This window comes from Linepithema humile, chromosome 7, assembly GCF_040581485.1.
Source record: "Linepithema humile isolate Giens D197 chromosome 7, Lhum_UNIL_v1.0, whole genome shotgun sequence".
Classification (NCBI taxonomy): domain Eukaryota; kingdom Metazoa; phylum Arthropoda; class Insecta; order Hymenoptera; family Formicidae; genus Linepithema; species Linepithema humile.
The window spans coordinates 15,598,154-15,622,568 of NC_090134.1; the positions used below are offsets into that span (position 1 = coordinate 15,598,154).

At 34.8% G+C, this 24,415-nt stretch overlaps 4 protein-coding genes across 5 annotated transcripts in view; 2 read left to right on the forward strand and 2 right to left on the reverse strand.

Moving 5' to 3' along the window:
* The window catches only part of LOC105678282 (carbohydrate sulfotransferase 9-like), a 48,458-nt gene extending 35,592 nt beyond the window's left edge, over positions 1–12,866 (reverse strand). Inside the window, exon 1 of the mRNA XM_012377485.2 lies at positions 12,720–12,866. Within this exon, the coding sequence (XP_012232908.2) occupies positions 12,720–12,866 (147 nt within the window). The remainder of the gene's footprint in view (positions 1–12,719) is intronic.
* Positions 12,867–13,051: 185 nt separating this feature from the next.
* On the forward strand, positions 13,052–18,460 carry insc (inscuteable). The gene is made up of 5 exons (XM_012377472.2): positions 13,052–13,359; positions 13,709–14,050; positions 16,125–16,553; positions 16,696–16,903; positions 16,990–18,460. The coding sequence occupies exons 1-5, from the start codon at positions 13,052–13,054 to the stop codon at positions 17,971–17,973; spliced, it is 2,271 nt and encodes a 756-aa protein (XP_012232895.2). The 3' UTR covers positions 17,974–18,460.
* Positions 18,209–20,588, reverse strand: LOC105678479 (MIT domain-containing protein 1-like). Of its 2 annotated transcripts, none has more exons than XM_012377877.2 (5): positions 20,444–20,588; positions 19,638–19,806; positions 19,263–19,501; positions 18,718–18,914; positions 18,209–18,634 (listed from the first exon to the last, which is right to left on the reverse strand). In XM_012377877.2, the coding sequence occupies exons 2-5, from the start codon at positions 19,756–19,758 to the stop codon at positions 18,472–18,474; spliced, it is 720 nt and encodes a 239-aa protein (XP_012233300.1). In that variant the 5' UTR covers positions 19,759–19,806; positions 20,444–20,588; the 3' UTR covers positions 18,209–18,471. The 2 variants fall into 2 exon arrangements, with proteins under 2 accessions (XP_012233300.1, XP_012233292.1); XM_012377869.2 differs by lacking the exon at positions 20,444–20,588 and adding an exon at positions 19,959–20,099.
* On the forward strand, positions 20,242–24,140 carry LOC105678470 (STAGA complex 65 subunit gamma-like). Its single transcript, XM_012377857.2, has 8 exons — positions 20,242–20,514; positions 20,974–21,165; positions 21,241–21,304; positions 21,405–21,511; positions 21,595–21,811; positions 21,885–22,018; positions 23,683–23,847; positions 23,917–24,140. Exons 2-8 carry the CDS (start codon positions 20,984–20,986, stop codon positions 24,008–24,010), a joined length of 963 nt encoding a protein of 320 aa, XP_012233280.1. The 5' UTR covers positions 20,242–20,514; positions 20,974–20,983; the 3' UTR covers positions 24,011–24,140.
* The last annotated feature ends 275 nt before the right edge of the window (positions 24,141–24,415 follow it).

The following is a 24,415-nucleotide window of genomic DNA, read 5'->3' on the forward strand; positions in this document are numbered from 1 at the left end:
CGGGTTAAAATAAGAGTGTTTCGCGGCCCGACCGAAGAAAAAGATGACAAATTTTTCACTACTTGGGGATACTGGATTCAGCAGCCTAGTAGATAATGATTTCGTCGTTTATTTTAAGTATTACACGTTTTCAATCTAAATGTTCGTGTATTAGCAATTAATTATTTTCTTTGATATTCGACGTAGCATTAAGCGATATATGCTGAAAAATTAATAGTTGCAAAACTAATATTCTTTCTTTATGTACGAATAAGCTTTTAAATAATGACATCCCTTATTTAAGAATAAAATGGGTTTAACAATTACATTATGATGTAGTTTAATTTTATAATAAATAATTCTAAATGGTTAACCTGGGAATAGGAATAAAAACTATGAACAGGATAAAATATATATAGAAGTGATGTGGAAAATATATATAAATAAAGATATTTTTTGTAATTATTTATATTTAAATTTTATTTATTCATATTTTGACATTTTACATATTACAATGTCAATATTCTGCGAAATATGCATATCCTTTACTTATGATATTTCGGATTGTTGGGATTTTTCTGCTCCGAATGATTATCAAGATCGGGTTGGGTGCCTAATCCTTGATAACCCGCTCGATGCCCGGGCCCAGTCGGGGTGTGGTTTGGGTTGCATTGGTTTGCGCGATTGTCTTGAGCGTTTTTATCCATCCTAGACAAGAATAATTTTTCACTTAAAAATTATATAATAGCACAACTGAATCATATATAAAATTTTTCAAATCACAATCCGCTTGAAAAGTATGTATAGATAAAAAATCAAAGAGAAAAATAAAATAATTATATGGTTAAACATCATATTGAAACCGTCTATCACCATTTATTCCTGATTTTTTCACTCGCAATCAGATTCTATATATAAAGACAATGCGCTATGATTTATATTAATGCAATATGAGTTATAATTATTAAGCAAAGTTAAATTTTATAATTCAAAACTACCGTATTAATATTAATTTTTTTCGAAGCATTAAATATCCCAATAAACAAAATATTAACAATATTAGTAGATTCACAGTGAATTTGATTAAATTTGGAATTGTCGTGTTATAATTTTCCGAGTTCGTTTATCAGCAATCACGCACTTTTTTTTAAATCATTTTCTTAATTTTTTTTAGTCACTTTTTAATACTTCGTAATTTACTACTTTACTATAAATTTCTAATAAACAATAAATGGTTCTTCTCCAACAAATAGAAGTGATGTGGAAAATATATATAAATAAAGATATTTTTTGTAATTATTTATATTTTAATTTGATTCATTCATATTTTGACATTTTACATATTGCAATGTCAATATTCTGCGAAATATGCATATCCTTTACTTTTGATATGTCGGATTGTTGGGATTTAATTGCTGCGAACGATTATCAAGGTCGGCTTTGGTGCCTGATCCTTGATAACCCGTTTAAAATCCTTACCCAGTCGGGGTGTGGATTGGATTGCACTGCTCCGAGCGATTGTCTTGAGCGTTTTTATCCATCTAAACAAGAATAATTTTTCACTTAAAAATTATATAATAGCACAACTAAATCATATACAAAATTTTTCAAATCACAATCCGCTTGAAAAGTATGTATAGGTAAAAAAGCAAAGAGAAAAATAAAATAATTATATGATGGTTAAACATCATATTAAAACTGTCTATCACCATTTATTCCTGATTTTTTCACTTGCAATCAGATTCTACATATTAAGACACTGCGCTATGATTTATATTAATGCAGTATGAGTTATAATTATTAAGCAAAGTTAAATATTTTATAATTCAAAACTACCGTATTAATATTAATTTTTTCCGAAGCATTAAATATCCCAATACATAAAATATTAACAATATTGGTAGATTCACAGTGAATTTGATTAAATTTGGAATTGTCGCGTTATAATTTTCCGAGTTCGTTTATCAGCAATCACGCACTTTTTTTAAAATCATTTTCTTAATTTTTTAGTCACTTTTTAATACTTCGTAAATTTCTAATAAACAATAAATGGTTCTTCTCCAACAAATATGCAATAAATTGTCATTTCACACATCATAGTTTTATATATTGTTACTATTTTTAAAGATATAAACGCGTAAGTATTCATTTTTACAAAAATGCACTAAAAATTGTAAATAAATATAACTTACGTTGCTTTTCAAAAGCGAAAGACTCGATGAATTTACGAAGACTTTTTTCAGAAGAAATTGCGCAGTTGACGATACAAAATTGCAATTACTTGCGGCACAGTTGTAAAGATTTTGAAACGTAAGTCATCTCGCACGCATATTTATACCATCCTGGCTGCGAGTGACCTACGTGATAGGGGAAGCCCAATCTTAAATAAACTTAGCTTAAAAAAATATGGGATTCTCTATTATGAAAGTAAAGCAGCTTAGGGTAGTATTCGTTGTTTCTTGAAGAAATAAAAATTGCTTATTTATAAGTAGACGAGTATATACTAGATATTTACTATGTATTTACTAGTTATTTAGGTATATACAAATATAAAAAAAAATTTTTATTCGCCAGAAGACGACTAGGAATATCACTCATAAGTTGGCTACTCTGTAACATAACAAAACGCATATGCATCTTATCTTGAACAGAGAGTCTAAAGAAAGCTACACATGTCATGCAATATCAGTTTGTCCAGTTTGTAATTATTGGACATAAATATTCGCAGGCATTTTTAAAGATATATTGGAGTTTTATAAGTTGTCTATTTGTAAATTATCTACATATTAAATGATTTAATATCGACTTTTTTCATTACTTTAAAATTATATCCAGTAAGCAAGTATGCTGTCAATCCACCAACAGTGGTAACATTTGGCTATGTGGCTTGCAAAAAACAAAGTAATTATTACATAAACCAATTTGCAAATATCATTGAACACAATGGAACAAAAAAAATACTCAAAATCAGGTGTGTACAACGTACAGTGATAAAAGCGAAATTAACTATCGCTTCCCTGTTGTCAGTATTAATATTTGGAAAATAAATTTGCTAATACATATTAACATAAATATTGTTTACGCAATTAAGATTTTGTTGAAAATATTATAAAGATAAAAATATTATGATACACAAAACGCAAGCTGTCAAAAATAACATTTCTTTGACATTTCTTTTTATCTTACAGATATTTGTACAATAAAATTATTAAATAATTGAAATAGTTTCACAATATTTTATTTTAATAACAGTTAAAAATAATTAAATAATATTGAATATGTAAAGACTCTTTGCGCATAATTTTGAGGTAATAAATGTTGTATCTTTGAGTAATAAAACGCATGCATTTCATTTTCTTTTAATATTTTATGAACCATTGTTTTTGACATTCCAACTTGACTAATTTCACGAATACTCATTGTAAGATTATCTTCTACATTACGTAGCACTTCTTCTTCATTTTACCATACCTAAATGAGTAATATATTACAATATTCTGTACAAATAATGAGTAACATATCACAATATTCTGTACAAATATTTGTAAGATAAAAAGAAATGTCAAAAAAATGTTATTTTTGACAGCTTGCGTTTTGTGTATCATAATATTTTTTTCTTTATAATATTTTCAACAAAATCTTAATTGCGTAAACAATATTTATGTTAATATGTATTAGCAAATTTATTTTCCAAATATTAATACTGACAACAGGGGAGCGATAGTCAATTTCGCTTTTATCACTGTACGTTGAACACACCTAAGCGCGCAAATTTCAGGCTATCTTATTCGCTAACTTTAAATGCTTCAAATTCAAAAACCATTACACCTGAATATTTTGATATTAAGATTTTTTGCACAGAATTATCTCAGAAATATACCCCTAAGCGTTGTTACGGTCTTTACGGGACACCCTGTATAAATATAATTTTCTGTAGGAATAGATCTCGCTTTGCGCATAGCAGAAAATTGTATGCAAGATAACGATAGAGAGATGGAAATTTCGAATAAAGATGCCCTCGCTTGGACAACAATCTGCTGTCCGCGAGATAGTGTCTATATGATAACAGCTGTGTTACTAATGAAGCTGTATCTCTGTGACGTAATACTTTAACCTTGAAATTATTTTTTACGTGAAAACGCATAAATTGTACAAGGTGTCCCACGGGAAGTTGCTGAAACTAATTAGCAGTCATATTTAAACACGCGTAGGGAGCAAGAAAAATAAAATATCTTCTGACAAAGGACATTTTGCAGTTTTATTTACGTATAAACTAAAGACAATATTTTTATCATAAAATAAACGTTTATTAAAAAATGCCAAATATCCCTACGAGCGCACCGTCAGAATTATAATAAAAATTAAGTCGATTTCGAAAATTATAACTGTAACTTTTGTTGCATAAAGTTTTTTATAGTTTCCAAAAGTGACTTAATTTTTTTGTTATAATTCCGTCGGTGCGCATTTCGAAAATATAAATCATTAAAATTAGCAAAATTTGGCATTTTTTTATAAACGTTTATTTAATAATAAAAATATCTCCGATTGTTTTTAATTTATATGTAAAACTGCAAAATATCCTCTGCTAGAAGATATTTTATTTTTCTTGCTCTCTATGTGCGTTTAAAAATGACAGCTAATTCAGCTAAGTTTCAGAAACTTCCCATGGAACTCACTGTACAATAACACTTGGTGTTTATACTTATAGTTTGCTAACGTAGCATTAGAAGAAGAAATGTCGTGAGTCAGCAGAGTCACCTACGTGCTATATTACTTAGTTGTGCAATCTTATTTATTGCACCAATACGAAGATGCTTTGTCGTATTTAACAGAAACCGAAAATAATTACGAACTGGTTAGTTCATTTTGTTTAATTAATTTTCATTTAACATAGCGCAAAATGTCTTATTGTTAGCCGTTTCTTTCTTTCGAGATTGTGATTTTATCTCCGCAATTATGAATTTGTGGAATAACAAAATTAATTAATTTAAACAAAGAATACATGAATAATTTTGAATAAGTAAAGTTTTTAATTAATTTTCAAATATTTCATTAATTAACTAATAATTAATATTTTAGTAAATTAGTGGAAAATAGTAAAATAATTTATTTATTCAGAATTATCTATTTATTCTTCACTTAAACTAATTTATTTGTTTATTTCACAGATAAAAAAACACAATTAAATAATAATGATTACATTCTTATTGATTTTGCTAGAAAATTAAGTTGTCATGTTAGATAAAAGTCATAATTTTTATAAAACTTCAAAAATATTTTTGAGTTTACAGAATTACTCGGTAAGCAGTTTGACAGGGCACTGTTATTTTCAAAAGAGTAATTTTGCGGAAGCGATTCGTTACTACGAATTCGCTATTGCGGTATTAAACGAACCGGATGATTCGCATCTCGTACAGATGAGGTGAGATCATTTAATTTGTATATTGCATAAAACAGTTAAAAGAGATAAAAAAGGCAAGCTATTTCTAACATAACAATCAACTAACAATTAACAGGAACGCACGAAGATCTTGCATTCTGACTTTTTGCGCTCCTGTTAATTTTAATTGATTGTTTTAATTATTTGAGCCTTTTATACTTTTTATTTTTTTTCTAATATAGCAATATTATGATAGAATGGGACTGTATTACGAAGATGTCGGTGACTACGAACATGCGTTGAAGGCTGTCCTCAACGCGTGTCAAATTTCACCGTCAGCAGAAACGTGGCTTAGCGCTGGAGTCACTTTCTATGATGTAAATCATTATATCAAACTATAATAATCAAATTATTAGATAGCCTTTTTCTTATGAGAAGTAATTACAGAATCTTTCACAATCCGGCTTTAATTTTAATAACAGATTTTCTGACATTTGTAATCAATTTAATCAAAATTCTTTTTTATCTAATTGTTCTTTAGTTCGCAAAAATCTTTTTTTTTCACATACAATCACTTATCGTCCTTGATCACTTATTGTTCTTGATATTTTCGGTACGAAAAAATAAATTTCAAATTTATTAGAAAATCTGTTGTTAAAATTAAAGTTGCTTGTTGTAAAATTCTTTGGATAAATCAAATCATCAGTTAAAGAAAAATTTTTAGAATAAACTTCTATATAAAAATTATTTGTAAAAGTTACTTGTATGCAAAAGTTATTTCAGCTGCAGCGATTTACGAAAGCTGAGGCGGCTTTATCAGAGGCGAATCAGATTGACAATCGTAACGTGAGCGTTTGGAAGTATTTGTGTCTGTTAAACATGTCTTTGCAGCGTCACGATGAATTCGATCAATGTTACAGACAGCTCGCTAAGGTGAAGAGTTGTCGAAAAAACGTAATGTTTTTGTCGCTTTGCGATATTTTATCTTTACCTTATAGGACAATGCAGCTTTCTTTTTAGAAAAACGATCCCTCAAGTCACGGGATGGAAAACCACCAGTCATGCTCTAGATGTTGCGTATACCATATAAATTTCCTCTCTTTAAATTCAGAAACTCAGTTAGCCTCTGTATGGCAATCACGATGAGAGCGGTGGTGAGTCAGATCAGTAAACAGTATGATGTATTTATAAATTTATATTTTATTTTACTGATCGCGTCGAATAATTAAAGAACTAATGTTTTCTTGCAGAGTATTCTTTCTATTCTCGGTCTGCTTGAAATAGCAATATTTATGACAGCTAGTTGCAGTGAATCGTCATCAATGTCATGCGTCATCAGACTATAAAAAGAGGTATTATTGTAAACGGTGTTACGTGATATTTGTTATCAAGTTCAAGGGTATTTAAATATATAGTATCTAACCGAAACTGCCACTTTTTTAATTGAATTTTTATATGCGCTTGCTATTTGTTTAGATGACATTCCACGGGTTAAGATAAGAGTGTTTCGCGGCCTGACCGAGAAAAAAAATGACGAATTTTTCACTACTTGGGGATACTGGATTCAGCAGCCTAGTAGATAATGATTTCGTCGTTTATTTTAAGTATTACACGTTTTCAATCTAAATGTTCGTGTATTAGCAATCAATTATTTTCTTTGATATTCGACGTAGCATTAAGCGATATATACTGAAAAATTAATAATTGCAAAACTAATATTCTTTCTTTATGTACGAATAAGCTTTTAAATAATGACATTCCTTATTTAAGAATAAAATGGGTTTAACGATTACATTATGGTGTAGTTTAATTTTATAATAAATAATTCTAAATGGTTAAGCTGGGAATAGGAATAAAAACTATGAACAGGATAAAATATATATAGAAGTGATGTGGAAAATATATATAAATAAAGATATTTTTTGTAATTATTTATATTTTAATTTTATTCATTCATATTTTGACATTTTACATATTACAATGTCAATATTCTGCGAAATATGCATATCCTTTACTTATGATATTTCGGATTTTTGGGATCTAACTGCTGCGAATGATTATCAAGGTCGGGTTTGGTGCCTGATCCTTGATAACCCGCTTGATGCCCGGGCCCAGTCGGGGCGTGTTTTGGATCGCACTGCTTAGTGCGATTGTCTTGAGCTTTTTTATCCATCTAGACAAAAATAATTTTTCACTTAACAATTATATAATAGCACAACTAAATCATATACAAAATTTTTCAAATCACAATCCGCTTAAAAAGTATGTATAGGTAAAAAATCAAAAAGAAAAAAAAAATAATTATATGATAGTTAAACATCATATTAAAACTGTCTATCACCATTTATTCCTAATTTTTTCACTCGCAATCAGATTCTATATATTAAAACACTGCGCTATGATTTATATTAATGCAGTATGAGTTATAATTATTAAGCAAAGTTAAATATTTTATAATTCAAAACTACCGTATTAATATTAATTTTTTCCGAAGCATTAAATATCCCAATACATAAAATATTAACAATATTGGTAGATTCACAATGAATTTGATTAAATTTGGAATTGTCGCGTTATAATTTTCCGAGTTCGTTTATCAGCAATCACGCACTTTTTTTAAAATCATTTTCTTAATTTTTTTAGTCACTTTTTAATACTTCGTAAATTTCTAATAAACAATAAATGGTTCTTCTCCAACAAATATGCAATAAATTGTCATTTCACACATCATAGTTTTATATATTGTTACTAATTTTAAAGATATAAACGCGTAAGTATTTATTTTTACAAAAATGCACTAAAAATTGTAAATAAATATAACTTACGTTGCTTTTCAAAAGCGAAAGACTCGATGAATTTACGAAGACTTTTTTCAGAAGAAATTGCGCAATTGACGATACAAAATTGCAATTACTTGCGGCACAGTTGTAAAGATTTTGAAACGTAAGTCATCTCGCACGCATATTTATACCATCCTGGCTGCGAGTGACCTACGTGATAGGGGAAGCCCAATCTTAAATAAACTTTGCTTAAAAAAATATGGGATTCTCTATTATGAAAGTAAAGCAGCTTAGGGTAGTATTCGTTGTTTCTTGAAGAAATAAAAATTGCTTATTTATAAGTAGACGAGTATATACTAGATATTTACTATGTATTTACTAGTTATTTAGGTATATACAAATATAAAAAAAAATTTTTATTCGCCAGAAGACGACTAGGAATATCACTCATAAGTTGGCTACTCTGTAACATAACAAGACGCATATGCATCTTATCTTGAACAGAGAGTCTAAAGAAAGCTACACATGTCATGCAATATCAGTTTGTCCAGTTTGTAATTATTGGACATAAATATTCTCAGGCATTTTTAAAGATATATTGGAGTTTTATAATTATAAGTTTATAATTATAAGTTGTCTATTTGCAAATTATCTATATATTAAATGATTTAATATCGACTTTTTTCATTACTTTAAAATTATTATCCAGTAAGCAAGTATGCTGTCAATCCACCAACAGTGGTAACATTTGGCTATGTGGCTTGCAAAAAAAACAAAGTAATTATTACATAAACCAATTTGCAAATATCATTGAACACAGTGCAACAAAAAAAATACTCAAAATCCGAATAAAGTTTATGCAGCTCAAATAACACATATTTATTTACATCTACCTTTTTTCTTTTTTTTTTTAATAAATAAATTATAGGATTATAAATAATATATATAATACAAGATAGAAGTATAAATATAAATCATGTATTATTTTTTTAAATTGTAAATCATAATGTTTTTTCTAAATTTCTAATTAACAGAACTTTTTAATTTGATCATTTTTTATAAGAAAACTAAATTTAAAAAAAAATTTAAATAAATAAAAAATATGTTCTAAATTTAATATAATATATCAAAATAACTTTTCTTACACTTTTAAATTACGCAAAATATAAGCATAAAAGTATATCCAGACAAACTTGCATAGCGCATAAGCATAAAGAATTGGATTGGTCCATTTTCTTATACATCTTTTTACAAATCAAGTTTCCTTATGCGCCTATGCAAGTTTTTGTCTAGATCAGTGATGAGCAACTCGCGGCCTGCGAGCCGCATGCGGCCCTCCAACTACTTACCTGCGGCCCGCCGAAACTTTATTTAGCTGAAGTATAAAAATATACCTCCCAATATGAAAAGTTTGTTGATAAGAAACAGAGTCAAATATCTCATTAATTAAACAGCAGCTACATATTTAATTCTTTCTGATAAAAGAAATATACATATGTACATACACCTGTGTATATATTAAAAGTATTACTAATAAAAAGTAAATCAAATTTTAAAAAAAGTTTTATTGTCGAAAATAACGTATTTCACCCTATAAATTAAATTTTTTTTTTTATTAATATATTTATTTATAATAATATTGCGTTTGTTGCGGCCCGTATGGAATATTAGGTTTTTAATTTTGACACACTGCAGAACAAACGTGGCTCATCACTAAATATATCCAAATATACCCTGTCACCGTAGCCATTCATATGCGCAGAATAACTGCACGTAAAAAGAGTTGCATACTTACAGGCACTTGTAATGTTCTGCAATTTATCTGCTGAGCAATAAGCATACTAAAATTTTAGAAAAATATATATTAAAAGATTTAAGTTACTATACAAATAAAGATGTTTCTCTTTTTCAGGACAAACGTAGACGTTTATTTCAAACTTTACTTACCTTTAAAGTGTATTTGCATTTTCCACAATAAAATAAAATTAAACATTTTGTCACAAATCACTCGCTCGAATAAAAATCGCTAGTATAGTAGTTTTTAACCAAATCAATCCAAATTATCTAGATTTCAAACGTCGTATCGAAATTGAAACGTACAGATGTGCAGGTTTACACAGACGCGTGCGCACGCGTTTAAATAACGGTTTGCACGCATCTGTCCCCCATCGCCCGGTACATAATAGGGGTCGTAAAGACCCCTTCGCGCTTCTACGGGACGCGCAGTTGGGACCATCGTCACGCGCACATATGCATGCACGTAGATAATGTGAAGGAATACCGGTCGCAGACGCTCCCGCCGCTGGAATCCGCATATTCCTGATAAAGCAACGAAGACCGCCTGTTAATGTGATAAGAAGAAGTCAAAATGCCATTTGTACTAGCGACTTTGATATTTTCTACTATCAGCAGCTCTGATCTTCGTCAATTCGCAGCCGAGAGCGTAAAATCAGATTTCAGCATCAAAACAAAGTACTAAGTATCGCTTACGTGTCGAAATAAATTTAGACCGCAAAGAATTGGAGCTTTAATTATTATCGCACATTCGTATTATTCAATTCTCGCGCAATTCGTTCTCCAAGATCGCGCTTGAACGCGCGTGAGGCTTGTTCAAATTTCTCCGATCTTTAAATTCAGCCACGCAATGCGCGTGGCGACTGATTCATCCGCTCTTATGTGTGCACACGCATGACGCATTATCACCGCCGGCATTTTACACGCAGATGTTCCGGGCGGCGCGTGCCTCCGCGCTGTATCGCCTCGCTGAATGAGTGCCACGACTGTTTCGGGGGTTCGGGCCCCCTCTCGGTCGCGGGGGATCGATAATCAGACACCTGGCCCTTAAAGGCACCATTGGCGTGATTTCGTGATTCGTCTTTTATGAGCGAGCCTTGAGTGAAAAAAAGAATCGGCTTCTTGAGACGTATCGCAATTGCTACGCCAGTGAATGTTCAGTCGTCTTTAAAAAGACGGACTTATCGCCTTTGAAAGTAAAATGTCTTCTTGCCTTCCGCTCTGTGCAGCATAGACTTGTAAAAGCTACTGCTGTTTTTATCTACCGCGTGCTACGTCAATCCATACCACGAAAATATAATGTACAAACTTGTTAAACTTGTTAAAAACAAATTTTAAGTGATTCCATTTGAACTTTTCTCTTGTTTAAAATTGTTGTGCTTTACTCTTTCAAAAATTTCGCTAAGCTCCTTAATCTATATAGTACATTTTTCTACACAGTGAAATTGTTTCTCTTATATTAATATTTAGATATATGTTAATATTTTCTTATCTACAAAAAATTTATATTTCTTTTCCATTAATAATTCACTAACATTTTCCATATCTAGTTTGTTCATTTTACTGCTAAGAACTTGTAATCGAAACGTTTTGAGTGCTTTTAAAATGAAGCTTTATCTGTTCTTTATCTCTTATTTAATTTTCGAATGTTTTACTACGCCTTATCTCTAAGATACAAATATCTTAATTAGTTTCTTAATCTTAATTAGTCATTTTCTCAATATATATATAAATAAGTCATCATCATTACGCCTCATCAAGTTCTTTATGATTTAAGTCACCGAATCTTTCACATTGTTTAACGAATTCTGAGTGATTTTGTGAATCGTATAAATAATGTATTGTTTATACGATTGCATATGAATATATATGCGGTTGCATACGAAGAAGTAAAAGAGACTAACTTTGTTATCTCAGCATTGTGGCAATGTAGTTATTTAAAAAATTGCAACATTACGTCACGTTTCTGTGTTTATCGTCACAAGATTCTGTGACAACAAAATTGCAGCGCTGATTCACGCAGTCGTCTACTATTTTGCATACCAGAACCTGGATCACCTTGTGTCTATCGAAGCTCAATTAAAGGCCTTCCGGTTTACATGCCGCTGTCAAAGAGAGCGCGCACCTCGTTACGGTTTGACGGTTACACACGGATCGGAAGGGCACGCGGTGCCCTATGTGTTTCTGAAAGAGAGAGAGACACAAAGGGGGGGAGGGGGGGTGCCTCGTTGCAAGCTGCCTCCCCACGGATACAACAAAAAGAGAATAGAAAAGGGAGGGGAAAGGAGGAGCCGCTGCGTTTTCACACGACTTGGCTTACGCGCTTTTTGGGGCGGGGAGGAGGGACGCGAAGAGATCGAGTCATGCCGCACGCACGACGAAGAAGTCGGAAGTCGGGGACTCGAGTCAGTCGATTGTGGAGCATTAACGCGCTTGGGTCAATCGTCGCGCGAATGTGCATATATACATGTGTGTGTGTGTGTGTTATGCGCTCGTAAAACGTAATTTTAATCGAAGACCGGTCGCGATGCAATCGCGCGAAATTCCAAACGCCATTTTCATTGCGAATCCGTGATAATTGCGATCGAAGGTGCGAGAGTGATTCTCTGCCATTGGACGGTTTGATTTAATTAATTAGGAAATCGAAGAGAGACATTTCGTTCGATTTGACGAGAGTGTTAAATTGAATAGAGATCCGTCGCCTCGTTTTCTGACGAGGCTCGCGTCGCTCCTTGTCGGAGATCGGGATTCATCAAGGAAGAGTACGTATCGCATGCGAGACTCACCATTGAGCAGCGCGGGGGTTGCGACGGACACCATACGGTCGGTTCTCCGGGCGGCCACGCGACCACCAGCCGTGGGAGGGTCGTCGCGCTCCGCTGAGTCGTGAAAGCACCCCGTTGAAGTAACATCGCGTTACACCCGCGGCGCATCCTGGGCCACCTCGAAGTCCCGCCAACATTTGTCGAGCGTCTTCTCTCGTCCTGCGGACACGCGTAAAGGAAGTTACAAAAACTCTGTGGAGAAGAATCGGAAAGCAATTTTTAGCACTCTATTTTCTAGTGTGGCAAATAGTGCGGTGAATATTTTGAAATTTGGCGAAAGCAGCGGCGAGAACATGAGTGCGTTTAAAAGATATCAGAGCAAGGTGTTCTGGAACCAAATGGCCGCGCGCGATTTGGAGGACGATCACTTTGCAAGGACGAACGATCCTCCGCGTTACTATTTTAGCGAAAATAGTCTCCGCGAAAAGGAGAGGGACGAGGAGGAGGAAGAGGAAGAAGATTCTATCGACAAATCAGAAAACGATACGATCGATGGCGCAAATATCACCGCAATACGTGTTTGCGATAAAAGCGACGAGAAACCAAAACAGGACGCGTCTCGGATTTCGTTGATACGCGACGAGAGTGTCGCACGCAGCAGGTACGCTGAACGAGAATTTGCTATCGAGCGGTTGTCACAAAAATAATTATTCAAAATCTATTAAGTACATTAATTTAAAATAAAAAATTATGATTTTTCATTGCGGTCAAGAAAAATACGTTACGTTTGTATAATAGATCTCTCTAAGTATTATTATATTAAAATAATTTCTAACAATAATACAGAAGACAATAATTTTTTTATATTAATTTATATTGATTTTTGCGCTCCGCGCTTTGGAATTTTATTGCATCGTTATTTGTATCTTTGATATAAACGACGCCTTACATTATTAAAATAATTTCTGTCAGACAAATCTATTTGAAAATAATAATATTTCAATGTTTAGAACGGAAATGGAAGAAATGGATGCAGAAGAGCAAGATCGCGAGACCGTCACGAGGAACAGATCCTGCAGCCCTTTGAGCCAGGATCTCAAAAGCCAGGATTCTGGATTCTCCGATTCCGAAAGATCGGACTGCTCGGAAGATTACGAAAACGCGACTCCGAGGCGGAAAATGAGGAGGAAAAAAATGCGGCGACGCAGGATTCAGTCGACGGGAATCGCTTCGGCGTGGGTGGAAGGCGCATCTCCCCCGATGCCGACGCATACATCAACACCGAAAAGTTCCAGGATAACCGCGATGAATCGTCTCGAAAAATCCGCGAGAAACACATCACAAAAACAAGGGTGAGTGAGATAAATCGGTAAAGTGCAAATTATAAGTTTCTAAAGAAGTGTTCATTGAAGCGTAAAAATTTAATGTAGAGAAAATTTCGATGCGAATCGCAGTTTGTTGACGAGCGATCTCGCTCGACTTTATTTCGATCGTCTTTCCGCGCGTTGCGGAATCAGATGTCACAAGAATAATCGGGTCTGATTCAGCAGACACGTGGTTTATTAATTTCGATAAAAATTATCTGTAATACCGAAGCACGATCGATGTTTGTACTTCGAAATGTCGAAACTGTATGTCGCACATTGCAACCAAGGGAAGTGCTTCGGAAAGCGTGAATCGTCGCGATAAGATTGAAGACGTGAGGCAATCGATAGGAATGCGATACGCAAGACAAATTTCCTGGCGCGCGCTGTTCTATTTCGAAGTAATAAATTAAATATGTACAAGTTTATTGTGTCGCAAGCAATGACGCACTCCGAAGAATCGTATACGGGAGGGCTTCTCTCATTTTCTCATCTTCTTCGCATCACAATAGACGAAGATATTGCCTCAGCCCCAAGTGGACGATTATCAGTCCTTGACTCGTTTTATAAGGTGCTCCGGCTTTATCGTTCGGGTCATTGTATGCGCATCACGCCCTCGTATATACGGTCGTCCGACTTTTTACGGTGCGCGACATTTTTGGGTGTCGCTGTACAAACGGCGATTCGGAGCGACGATTGACGTTCGATCCGGTTGACAAGTAAATATGCGGCTTTTGCTAGCGCTGTCATTTAGAACTGGGCACCCGAGTAACCGGGTATTGATAGCGCTGGTTGCTGCGCGAGGTTTCCTTTTTAGCTCGGCGACTCGTAGAACGATTATTAGATTGCGTATCCGCCGTCGTGTTTGATTAAAGAGCACCGAAGGCGATTGTGCCGGCTATGCTGTAACGCAGGCATGTAAATCGGTGGCGCGCCGGAAACACATGTCAATGCGCATACGGTTCAACTTACTGCGGCAATCTCGCGTAATGAAATGCGAAGCTAAATGGGATAAACGGAGAAAAGATCTTTCATGTGTTGCGTTCTGATATGTATTCTGAGTCTTCAAATGTTTTTTTTTTTTTATTAAACCGCTTTAAATAATCGCGAATTGAGTCATTTTCGATTCTTTTATTGTTGCAAATGAAATTATAAACGTTAAAAATATGAATGCGCTATCTGAAAACATTAGAAAATAAATTTTTATTTTTTACAAATCACAATTATAATATTAATTTGCAAAAATATATTGCTCTGATATACACTTTGTGTTTTGCAAAAGTTAAATTGATAAATAAAATTATATTTTAGTTGTAAATAGAATAATTCTAATTTTGTAGCGGACTTTGCTTTTTACTATTTTACCGGGTGTGCAATTTGGTTACGAAATCAGAATAGCAATCACCCTCATGCGGTCGTGCTTTTCTGTTAAGTCACCGTATATATTCCGTACGTGAGTCAATGCAACGTGCCGCACGACGAGAATACGTAAATGAATGATCGAGCAGGCCGAGTAACCGGCGAGGTTTGAGTCAACCGTGCGAGGCCGCGTTCGTGGTGCCGCGACAGCGAATCTACGAAGAATTCAGCTTCGGAACGTGCAGCCGACTGCGCGCAGGTGGACGCATTACAATACTACATGTCAAAGGAACGCGGAGATTAGTCATCACGTGTCTAGAAAAACGCGCTTTCCTAAGCGCGCGCGGCTCGGTTAGTCAGCTCTTGCGTTCTCGCTAATCGTCCCCGGCGCAGCTTTCTTTCTTCCTCCCGGAAAAAGCGATTATACCTAGTACGATACTGCGTCGCGATGTGTCTCGCAGTAGCAAGATGATAATAATCGAGAACTGCGTCGATTCGTAATGGCTCGTTTAAGGTAGTAAACGAGCGTAAGCTTGAAACGACAGAGAGTAATTAAAATAAAATAAGAACTCCAAAAGATACGACGTCGTGTAAAAAAAAAAACGTTTTTTTAACAAGTTTTTAGATATTTTAAAAATATTTCAACTTCTTTTAATAAAAGACGTGCTTACCAAATAATGATCACGTTTTCTTCACGTTTCAGAGCTGACGATGAGCAGGGCGACGCGACGCTACCTTCGTCCGTCTCACTGGAGGATGAATGCCTAGGCGATTTTCTGTACGCATCCGAACCACCGGAAGACAGCGTTCAGCCATCGACAACGAAATCGACGACTTCCATCGATGCGACTCCGGATGCGATCATCGCCGCCGGCAGGGACGTGTTGAATTCCCGAAATTATCGTCAATCGTCGTCCATGCGCGCCTGGCTCACCGATCTTGTCACGGCGACCGAAAATGAATGCTGCAGCACGTTACAGAGCAAAAATCTGCCTCGCATGAGAGCCCGATTGGTGTCCGGTGAGGTGCACGCGCGAGATCTGAAGATGCTGTCCTCGGCGGCAACTGCAGCCGCGAGCAAACTTCTCGTCAGCGCAGAACATTTCGAGCAGCATCATCGCAGCATCGTCGAGTAAGTCCGTTTTCTTTCTTTTCCTCCGGCTACAAATAAGGATAATTATTTCAATATTAACGCGGAAATCAAAAGTAAGATTTATTTATTGAAAATAATCAAAATTTTTGTGAATGATTAAAAATCAATTTAATAATTACAGAAAAATAACACGGCTGGAAGGCGGCAGGTCCGAGATGGAACTCCTCCGCAGCATCGAGGAGGCCGCATTCTCGATGCTCTCTCAGTTGGGAGCGCCTCCACCTCGTAGGATTCAGCAGGGCAGTCTGCGAAGCATCCTCGCTCAATTGCAGAACATGAAGATATACGTCGACGGCACGATCGACACGCGCTTAGATTTCTACATGGAGGTTGGCTATATTATCCTCGCGGCTCATTGAATATAAATTATACGTATAATTGATAAAAGTTAACGTTTACAAAAATTCCTTTTCAGAAAATAATCCGCGGCCTCGAGGAAGCTCCGCAGGAAGACAGCAGCGTGGCCAGAGGCGCTCTAGCAGCCTTGACGGCTCTAGGATTATCGGATCCTCGCGCGGGAAGCAGCATAGCTCGATGCTCTGGTATCAAGGCTCTCCTGACGTGTCTCATCGCTGTCGGCCGAGTCACACCGGATGATTTCGTGGCGACCACGCTGCGCGCTCTCGCAAGCGTATGCTGTTCCGCGACGGCAATCGAATGCTTTGCCAAGGACGGTGGCCCGGAGATTCTGACGGATCTTCTGGCCGCGGAATCCTCCTCCGAGCGAGAGAAGACTGAAGCCACCGCCTTAGTGGTGCAAATCACAGCGCCGTGGACAAATGCGCGCGGTCTGCCGTATCTGGAACCCTTCGCGGATTCGCTGATCCCGGCGCTGAATCAGCTAGTTGAGAGCACCGGTTGCGCGCAGACTTTATTACTGGCTGCCGCGGCATTAAATCACCTGTCCAAGTTGAGATTGTGCGCCGGTGTCATAATGCGGGAGGACAGCGTGCGAAAGCTTCTGCGAAGTGTGAAGAAGTTCGCCGGTGGCAACGTCTGGCTGATGGAGCAGGTTGCCGCCCTGATCAGCGAGCTGGCGCGCGTTCCCGAAGGTCGCGCACATCTAGCAAATGCGCGTGCCTCCGTCGCGTTGGTCTCTTTCCTCAGAATGAGACCGCCGGGTTTAGAAGACGCGTACCGACGATTGGAGATGACCGCGACGGCCGCGCTTACGAGGCTCTGCGTAGAGCCGGAAATCGCACGGCAGGTAGTCGCGGTGGGCGGTGGAGATTGTCTACCGAGCGCGTGCAAGGTCGACGAGGCTCGAACGGAGGATGAAGAGGAGATGCAGATGGGAGCAGGCTTGTTGAGGTACACCAGGTCGTTGAGACGTGCGTGCAAGAAGGCCGCAAGACAGATCGGGATTGCAAAGGCCAAGGATCACAGTCCGATGGATTGAGGAAATTCCAGGGAGAGGAAATCTGTTGACAAATTTACAATTCTCAATTCAGGGATCGTTGTTTGTTTGAAAGAAAAACTGCACGAAATAAAAAATATCAAATTTGTTTTTTGTTTAACTAAAAACTTCAAAATATATCATAAAGTTCGTAAATGCTGGTTTAAAAAATTTTGATTTTTTTTTTTAGTTGTGCCATTTTTCTTTCAAATGGACAATATGAAAAAAAGGCTGTAAATACAATTTTATAATCGCGATTGTAGATGGTTAAAATATTTTATGTTACATTATAAGAATATAGTATTCTTGTTAAATTTGTACAGAAATATTTAACTTACAATTAGTGTATTGTATTGTAATGATATGCATATATTGTAAAAATATAGTTGTCTTATTGTACTGTCACTAAAAAATGTGCCATAGTCTGTATAATACATTCGCGAAAAAGAAAAAAAATATAAAAAAATAGTAACCATGATTACATTATAAATTAACTATGTCTTATGCAGTCCCGTCCGTTAGTTGAGTCTGGTGAAAAATGTCGACAGTGGTTTCCAAGCATGGTCTCAATTCTAGATCGCATGAGCCAAGGACGAATTTGCCCTCTGGTGCTTTGAAGTAATCCAATCCACGTCCAATTTTTATCACCCATCCATTGCTCAATCTGAGATAAAAGAAGAGATTAACAAAAAAATATATAAGAAAACAGATTTTCAGATTATCGACTATGTATGCGTTTAGTCTTACTTGATTTGCCTGTCATGCAATGTCATAGAAAAAGAAAAATCAAAGGAGACATTGTGAGACGCCAAACTCTCCTTCAACTCGGCCAATCTCGTGATTTGAGTAGTTTCTTCTGAATCATAAGTGGTAAGCAGAGATATCCTGGTCAGTGTAGAGCACTTTAGGACTGCCAGCTCGCATAATCTAACCAGGTTTTGACACTAGAAACAAAATATCACAATTAACATTTTAAATTAATTTCCATACATATGTATATTGTATTGTCAGCATAAGACTATCATAATTCGACACTTGTTTTTCGAAAATAATAAACAAAACTAATTTTTATTTCAATTTTTAATAATTAACTCTTAAATTTAGTTACAATTATCACAGTAAATCAAAATATAAATAAAAACTACTCTCATTATGTGCTTTTTATGTAAAAAAAAATTGTTTGTCGATATATATATATATTAATTCAACTTATTTATTCTAAAAATGTTTACTATTTTTAAGCATTCTGTGTATACAACATTTTTTAAGTTATTTTACAAATAATATTATACCTGGTGAAAGGCTCGTATGTACGGATCCTCAATATCAATATAGGTGACAGTTCCATCCAGGAATCTTCCAAAAACACTTGCATAGCCATGCCCTGTTGATCCATTCTCGATTTTAGTCAGTTCCCTGTATGTACCGGCTGATTTTCTGTCGCTGATCAATTTCTTCACTTTCTCGGCTCTATCCAGGTATTCCTTTGCCTTAATGGTCAGGTATTCCACTTTGAATGCTACCTTTGTTTCTGCATCGTTTTATTATCGAGTCTTGAAAGGAGTCACAAAGATTGTGACAAGCTAATATAGCATTTCTTTGTTCTATAGATAAAGCTGCATAGTAAGGAAAGATAAAGGAAATTATAAAAGTGTCTTGTGTAATACCTTTCACAGCATCAAGGAGTATCTGCACACCTTCCTGATACAACACCAACGCTATTGTGTACTGCTCTTTCCTGTCCATATCTACAGCACGTTTCAGCACCGAAGCTGCCGACGATTCCATCGTGCTTCTCGTTTTGAACGATACGACGATGATTCAGAGTTCTTTGTTCTGAAAAACGTTTACATTGTGATCAACAATCTATACAACACAGGTTCACTTTCCTTCACTTCCTGCTTCGATCGATCAATTTCATCTGTTGCATACCCAATAGATTGTGTAAAAGAATAAGACAAATGTATAGGCGCTGTAAAAATATGTACCTCGACAATGATCCTCGACGATGATCCGATTACGATGACAGCTCTGCGCGATATATAATGTTATCTATTGAACGTGCGAAACGCGAAAAATTATTATCTGCTTTGCGCGTTCACACAGCAAACATTCCCGTTATATTTCTCACACACCTCGCATGCCTGTGTATGTGCTCATATTCCAGTTTCAAATATTATCGATCATCGAGGAATCGCCCGCGCCGTTCTTACGATACGAGATTCGCGCAACACTTTTCTCTTGCTCTCTGGATCCCCGTTAAAAAAACAAATATGGCGTCGTGACGCGATACATCGATGATTTTAACCTAGGTGTGTCGTTAATTGTCGTGCGAACGGAACATGCTTGATAACGAATTGTAAAACCGCGAGATTGTACGACGTGAGAAGATCACATTTTTGAGAACAACTTTTCGTTGCAGTCCATCAAGATAAAATAATTTGAAATTCTTTACAAATGGCATAATACTTACGTATGTCTTCGATCGACAACAATCTGTCTCTGCTCAAGAGCACTACATTACACCTTCTACACTCAAAATAGGTATGTGACCTGGCATTGGAGAGAGATAAAGAAAAAGTGCAGCTACGAAGAATAGCTTATGTTACAACGACACGTGACTCTAACGTTATTAACAAGCGGGAATTTTCAATACAGTTTATTAATTATTAAAATATAGGCAGAATATATTTTGAGTAATATATTTTAGACTTTGGTATTTTATAAACAAAACTTCTCTTACAGTGAGTTAATTTTTGAATTAACAAATCATTAATAATTTGAATAATATATATATATATATATATATATATATATATATATAAATATGTAATATTTTATTAAATAATTATGAATTTTTAAATATATCAGGCTTGTTAGTTTGGATTATTAAAGAAAATGAGAAACTGATGTAATCTTTTTATACAAATGCATTGTTTTATCCACAACAAATATAATGTTGGCTAAATATGAATAATTTATGTTTCCCATATATTATTCAAGTGCCAGCAAGATGAAGTCCAGCAAGAGTTTAGGTAACAATGGGTTGTGGGGAGAGTTACCGCCACGAGAGATGCTTAAGCAGGAAGTAATAACACCAGACCTCATAGAAAATGTCTGGCGACAAGTCATAGATGACTCGAATAACACTGATTGTGATTACCGAATTGATAATAGACAACTTGAATATCTACAGTGAGTATAATGTTTATAAAAGTGACGCGTAAAAATGTGAACGCGCAACTATTGTAAAATATTATATTATTATAGATTACCAATGGGAAATTTACATGTGCTGAATACCATAAATCTTCACCAACAATTACGGACAATGGTAAGATTTAATTCAAACAAATTTTCTATTGCAAATTTATTAAGAGTAATGGTATGCTGCTTACTCAGTAAAATAATAATATTGATTGTTTTCTTTGCAGGAAGAAGGAACTGTGCTTAGTAACATGACTATCATAGAATCAGAGAATTCAAAAGATGCAACACATTCTAAGAATCTATTTCGCTTTCTGCCTTATCAGCCAAAAGGGTATTTGTTGTATTATTTCAGTTTATATTATTGTATAATGTTGCAAATCGCGTAATATTGTCGTAATTATTGCGTTGTTTCAGAAATACATTTAAAGATTGCTCCACTATACACTACTTGACACCTCAAACCGCACGGAATTTACTAAAGCATGCCGTGACTATTTTATTAGCTCACATAGGGTTTGAAAACGCGTCAGATATAGCTATAGAAACACTCATTGATGTGGCAGATCATTTTCTAAGACGGATGACCCTCTTGTTAAAAGTAGCAAAAGAACAGAAGGATCATGGCTTTCCGGTAAGAAGAATATATCATTATTACTATGTATTTATATACGATTGTCTATATAACAAACCTGCGTATTTATCAGGATGCTGTGGAGAGGGTGCTGCTGGAGACAGGTGTGGGTGGAGTGACAGCGTTGCACGACTACTATCAGGAGTACATCTTGAAGTTCGAGGAAAACATGAGGAAGAAAGTCGAAGAGATGATGGAGAGACAGAGGCAACTTGAACTTAATGCTTGTAGTAACAAGGGAACGTTCACAAAAGTCCTCCCCCGATTTGATTCTTCTTGAAATATGTTGTAAAACATAATTTGAGGAGACACGTATTTTTTTATAGTGGCTCTAACTCAAATTTAAAGGGTGAAACATCCCTTAAAAAAAAAATGGGTTTTTTTTTTTGTGTGTAGATATCGCCAAAATCGTAGAAGATATTAAAAAATTTTCAAATAGAAGTTGTATGGCTTATAATGGGCTTTATAACTGTGTAGTTGAATTTTCAAAAAATGTATTTTTTTTTTTATTTACCTCCATCCTTTGTTATTTTTTTGAATTTCAAAATTTTTGTAATGACAAAAGTTGTAAAATTTTTTACGCTGAATTCAACCATATGTGATTTTATTATGTTCCGAAATTGCATCTTTCAAAAATGAGTCATCAGTATCACACTATAAATACAGTATCACAATATAAAATTCTGTACAGTTTACTTTTTTTTAATAATTTTAATATACTGCGATATATTCTACATACTATTACATTACTACGACTGTTGTTCTATTAAATTACTACGATTTTTTTAAATTATAAGGTATATAAAATCTTGAAATATAAAATGTATATCATAAGTATAATTATAATATATACAATAAATAAGCTTATATATATATATAAGCTTATTTATATATATTATAATTATACTTATGATGTACATTTTATATACCTTATAGTTTAAAAGTATCGTGGTAATTTAGTGGAATGTAATATCATGTAGAATGTATCGCAGTATATTAAAATTATTGAAAAAAAGTAAACTGTACAGAATTTTATATTTTAATTCATTGTCAGTCAAGTCGGACCAAGAGGGTAGAGTCAGGGTGGATATATGTTGAATAGATTGATTCATTCACTGTTTTCGTTTCATAAATTATTTTTCCGTAGTCACTACAAGCGAAACTTCAAAGTGTAATATGCGCTGATAGCTAACTTATATATGACAACGCGTTGCGCACGAAATGCAGCGATTGTCTATAAGGGTGTAGTGTGGAAGGGATGCTTTAGCAACAATTTTAGTTAACTTTTCTTCTTCAAATATGTGATAACATGTCATTTTTATATTTATTTAACGACTATTGCGCAACACAAGTGCGGTATAAACAATGCGTCATGCATTTTTGAAAGATGCGATTTCGGAACATAATAAAATCATATATGATTGAATTCAGCGTAAAAAATGCTACAACTTTTGTCATTACAAAAATTTTGAAATTTAAAATAACAAGGGGTGGGAGTAAATTTAAAAAAATTACATTTTTTGAAAATCCAGCTACACAGTTATAAAGCCCATTACAAGCCATACAACTTCTATTTGAAACATTTTTTTATATCTTCTACGGTTTTGGCGATATTTGTACACAAAGAAAAAACCCGTTTTTTTTAAGGGGTGTTTCACCCCTTAAATTTGGGTTAGGGCCGCTAAAAAAAATACGTGTATCCTCAAATTATATGTTTTACAACATATTTCAAGAAGAATCAAATCGGGGGGGGGGGGGGGGGCACTTGCGAACGTTCCCTTGTAAGTATTGAATCGCACTGAGCCGTTGAGCCACAATTTTCTTCTGGCAAACGCTGCGTTATATCAAGATAATGTTCGTCGACCTTTCAGGATGGTCCTGGACGAAGCAGCCAATAAGTTACAATTCGAAGAGCTAGACGAGTTTGGCAACGTGTACCGGGAAGTCCCGACGTTGCAGCTGCTTGATCCTGAAATGGGCTTCCCACCTAGTCTGGATGCGGGATTTCAAATGCTCTACAGTTTGGAACAAGATGAGTAGGTCATTTTTTTTGCACATTAAGCATTATTTATCATGCAACAAAGTGATAACTTTAATACTTTTAGATTGAACAGTATGGAAGTAGAAGAGGAGGTGAACGTAAGCGATTCACCGAATGCAGGACGATCAGATGCATCTGTAGATAAAAGGAGATGTTAAAGAATTATAAGTTGTATAAATAAAGTTACAATGTAACTTTGCTCTTATGACATACGTGTTTATTATTGTAAATAAAAAAATGTAATTTAACCTAAACTTTCAGACAGAATAAATCTTCTGTAATGATTAAGTATCAAATATACTAAAATCAATAACCTGTTAATAAAGTAGAAAATTACAGATGAGCTTAATGAAGTAAAACATCTGTAAGTTTACTGATTATAAGAGTATTTGTTGATAAATGTAAAATATGAAGTGAGACATCTTTAATCTAATTAGAATAAAAAATCCGTGTTTTTGCAACAAAGTAGCTATTTATTTCCGGTATAATTTCCGGTATTCATATATAATTGCATTGTTCTCGAATGCATCCTGTGTGTTTTTACAGCATTCATTACTGTTCAA

Coding starts and splice junctions, on each gene's coding strand:
- insc (XM_012377472.2), top strand. CDS start 13,052: ATGAGTGCGTTTAAAAGATATCAGAGCAAGGTGTTCTGGAACCAAATG. Junction 16,554..16,695: donor CATCATCGCAGCATCGTCGA/GTAAGTCCGTTT, acceptor TAATAATTACAG/AAAAATAACACGGCTGGAAG. Junction 16,904..16,989: donor GCTTAGATTTCTACATGGAG/GTTGGCTATATT, acceptor ATTCCTTTTCAG/AAAATAATCCGCGGCCTCGA.
- LOC105678479 (XM_012377877.2), bottom strand. CDS start 19,758: ATGGAATCGTCGGCAGCTTCGGTGCTGAAACGTGCTGTAGATATGGAC. Junction 19,502..19,637: donor ACTCCTTGATGCTGTGAAAG/GTATTACACAAG, acceptor AAAACGATGCAG/AAACAAAGGTAGCATTCAAA. Junction 18,635..18,717: donor TTGCATGACAGGCAAATCAA/GTAAGACTAAAC, acceptor CTTTTATCTCAG/ATTGAGCAATGGATGGGTGA.
- LOC105678470 (XM_012377857.2), top strand. CDS start 20,984: ATGAAGTCCAGCAAGAGTTTAGGTAACAATGGGTTGTGGGGAGAGTTA. Junction 21,166..21,240: donor AGACAACTTGAATATCTACA/GTGAGTATAATG, acceptor ATATTATTATAG/ATTACCAATGGGAAATTTAC. Junction 21,812..21,884: donor AGAAGGATCATGGCTTTCCG/GTAAGAAGAATA, acceptor CGTATTTATCAG/GATGCTGTGGAGAGGGTGCT.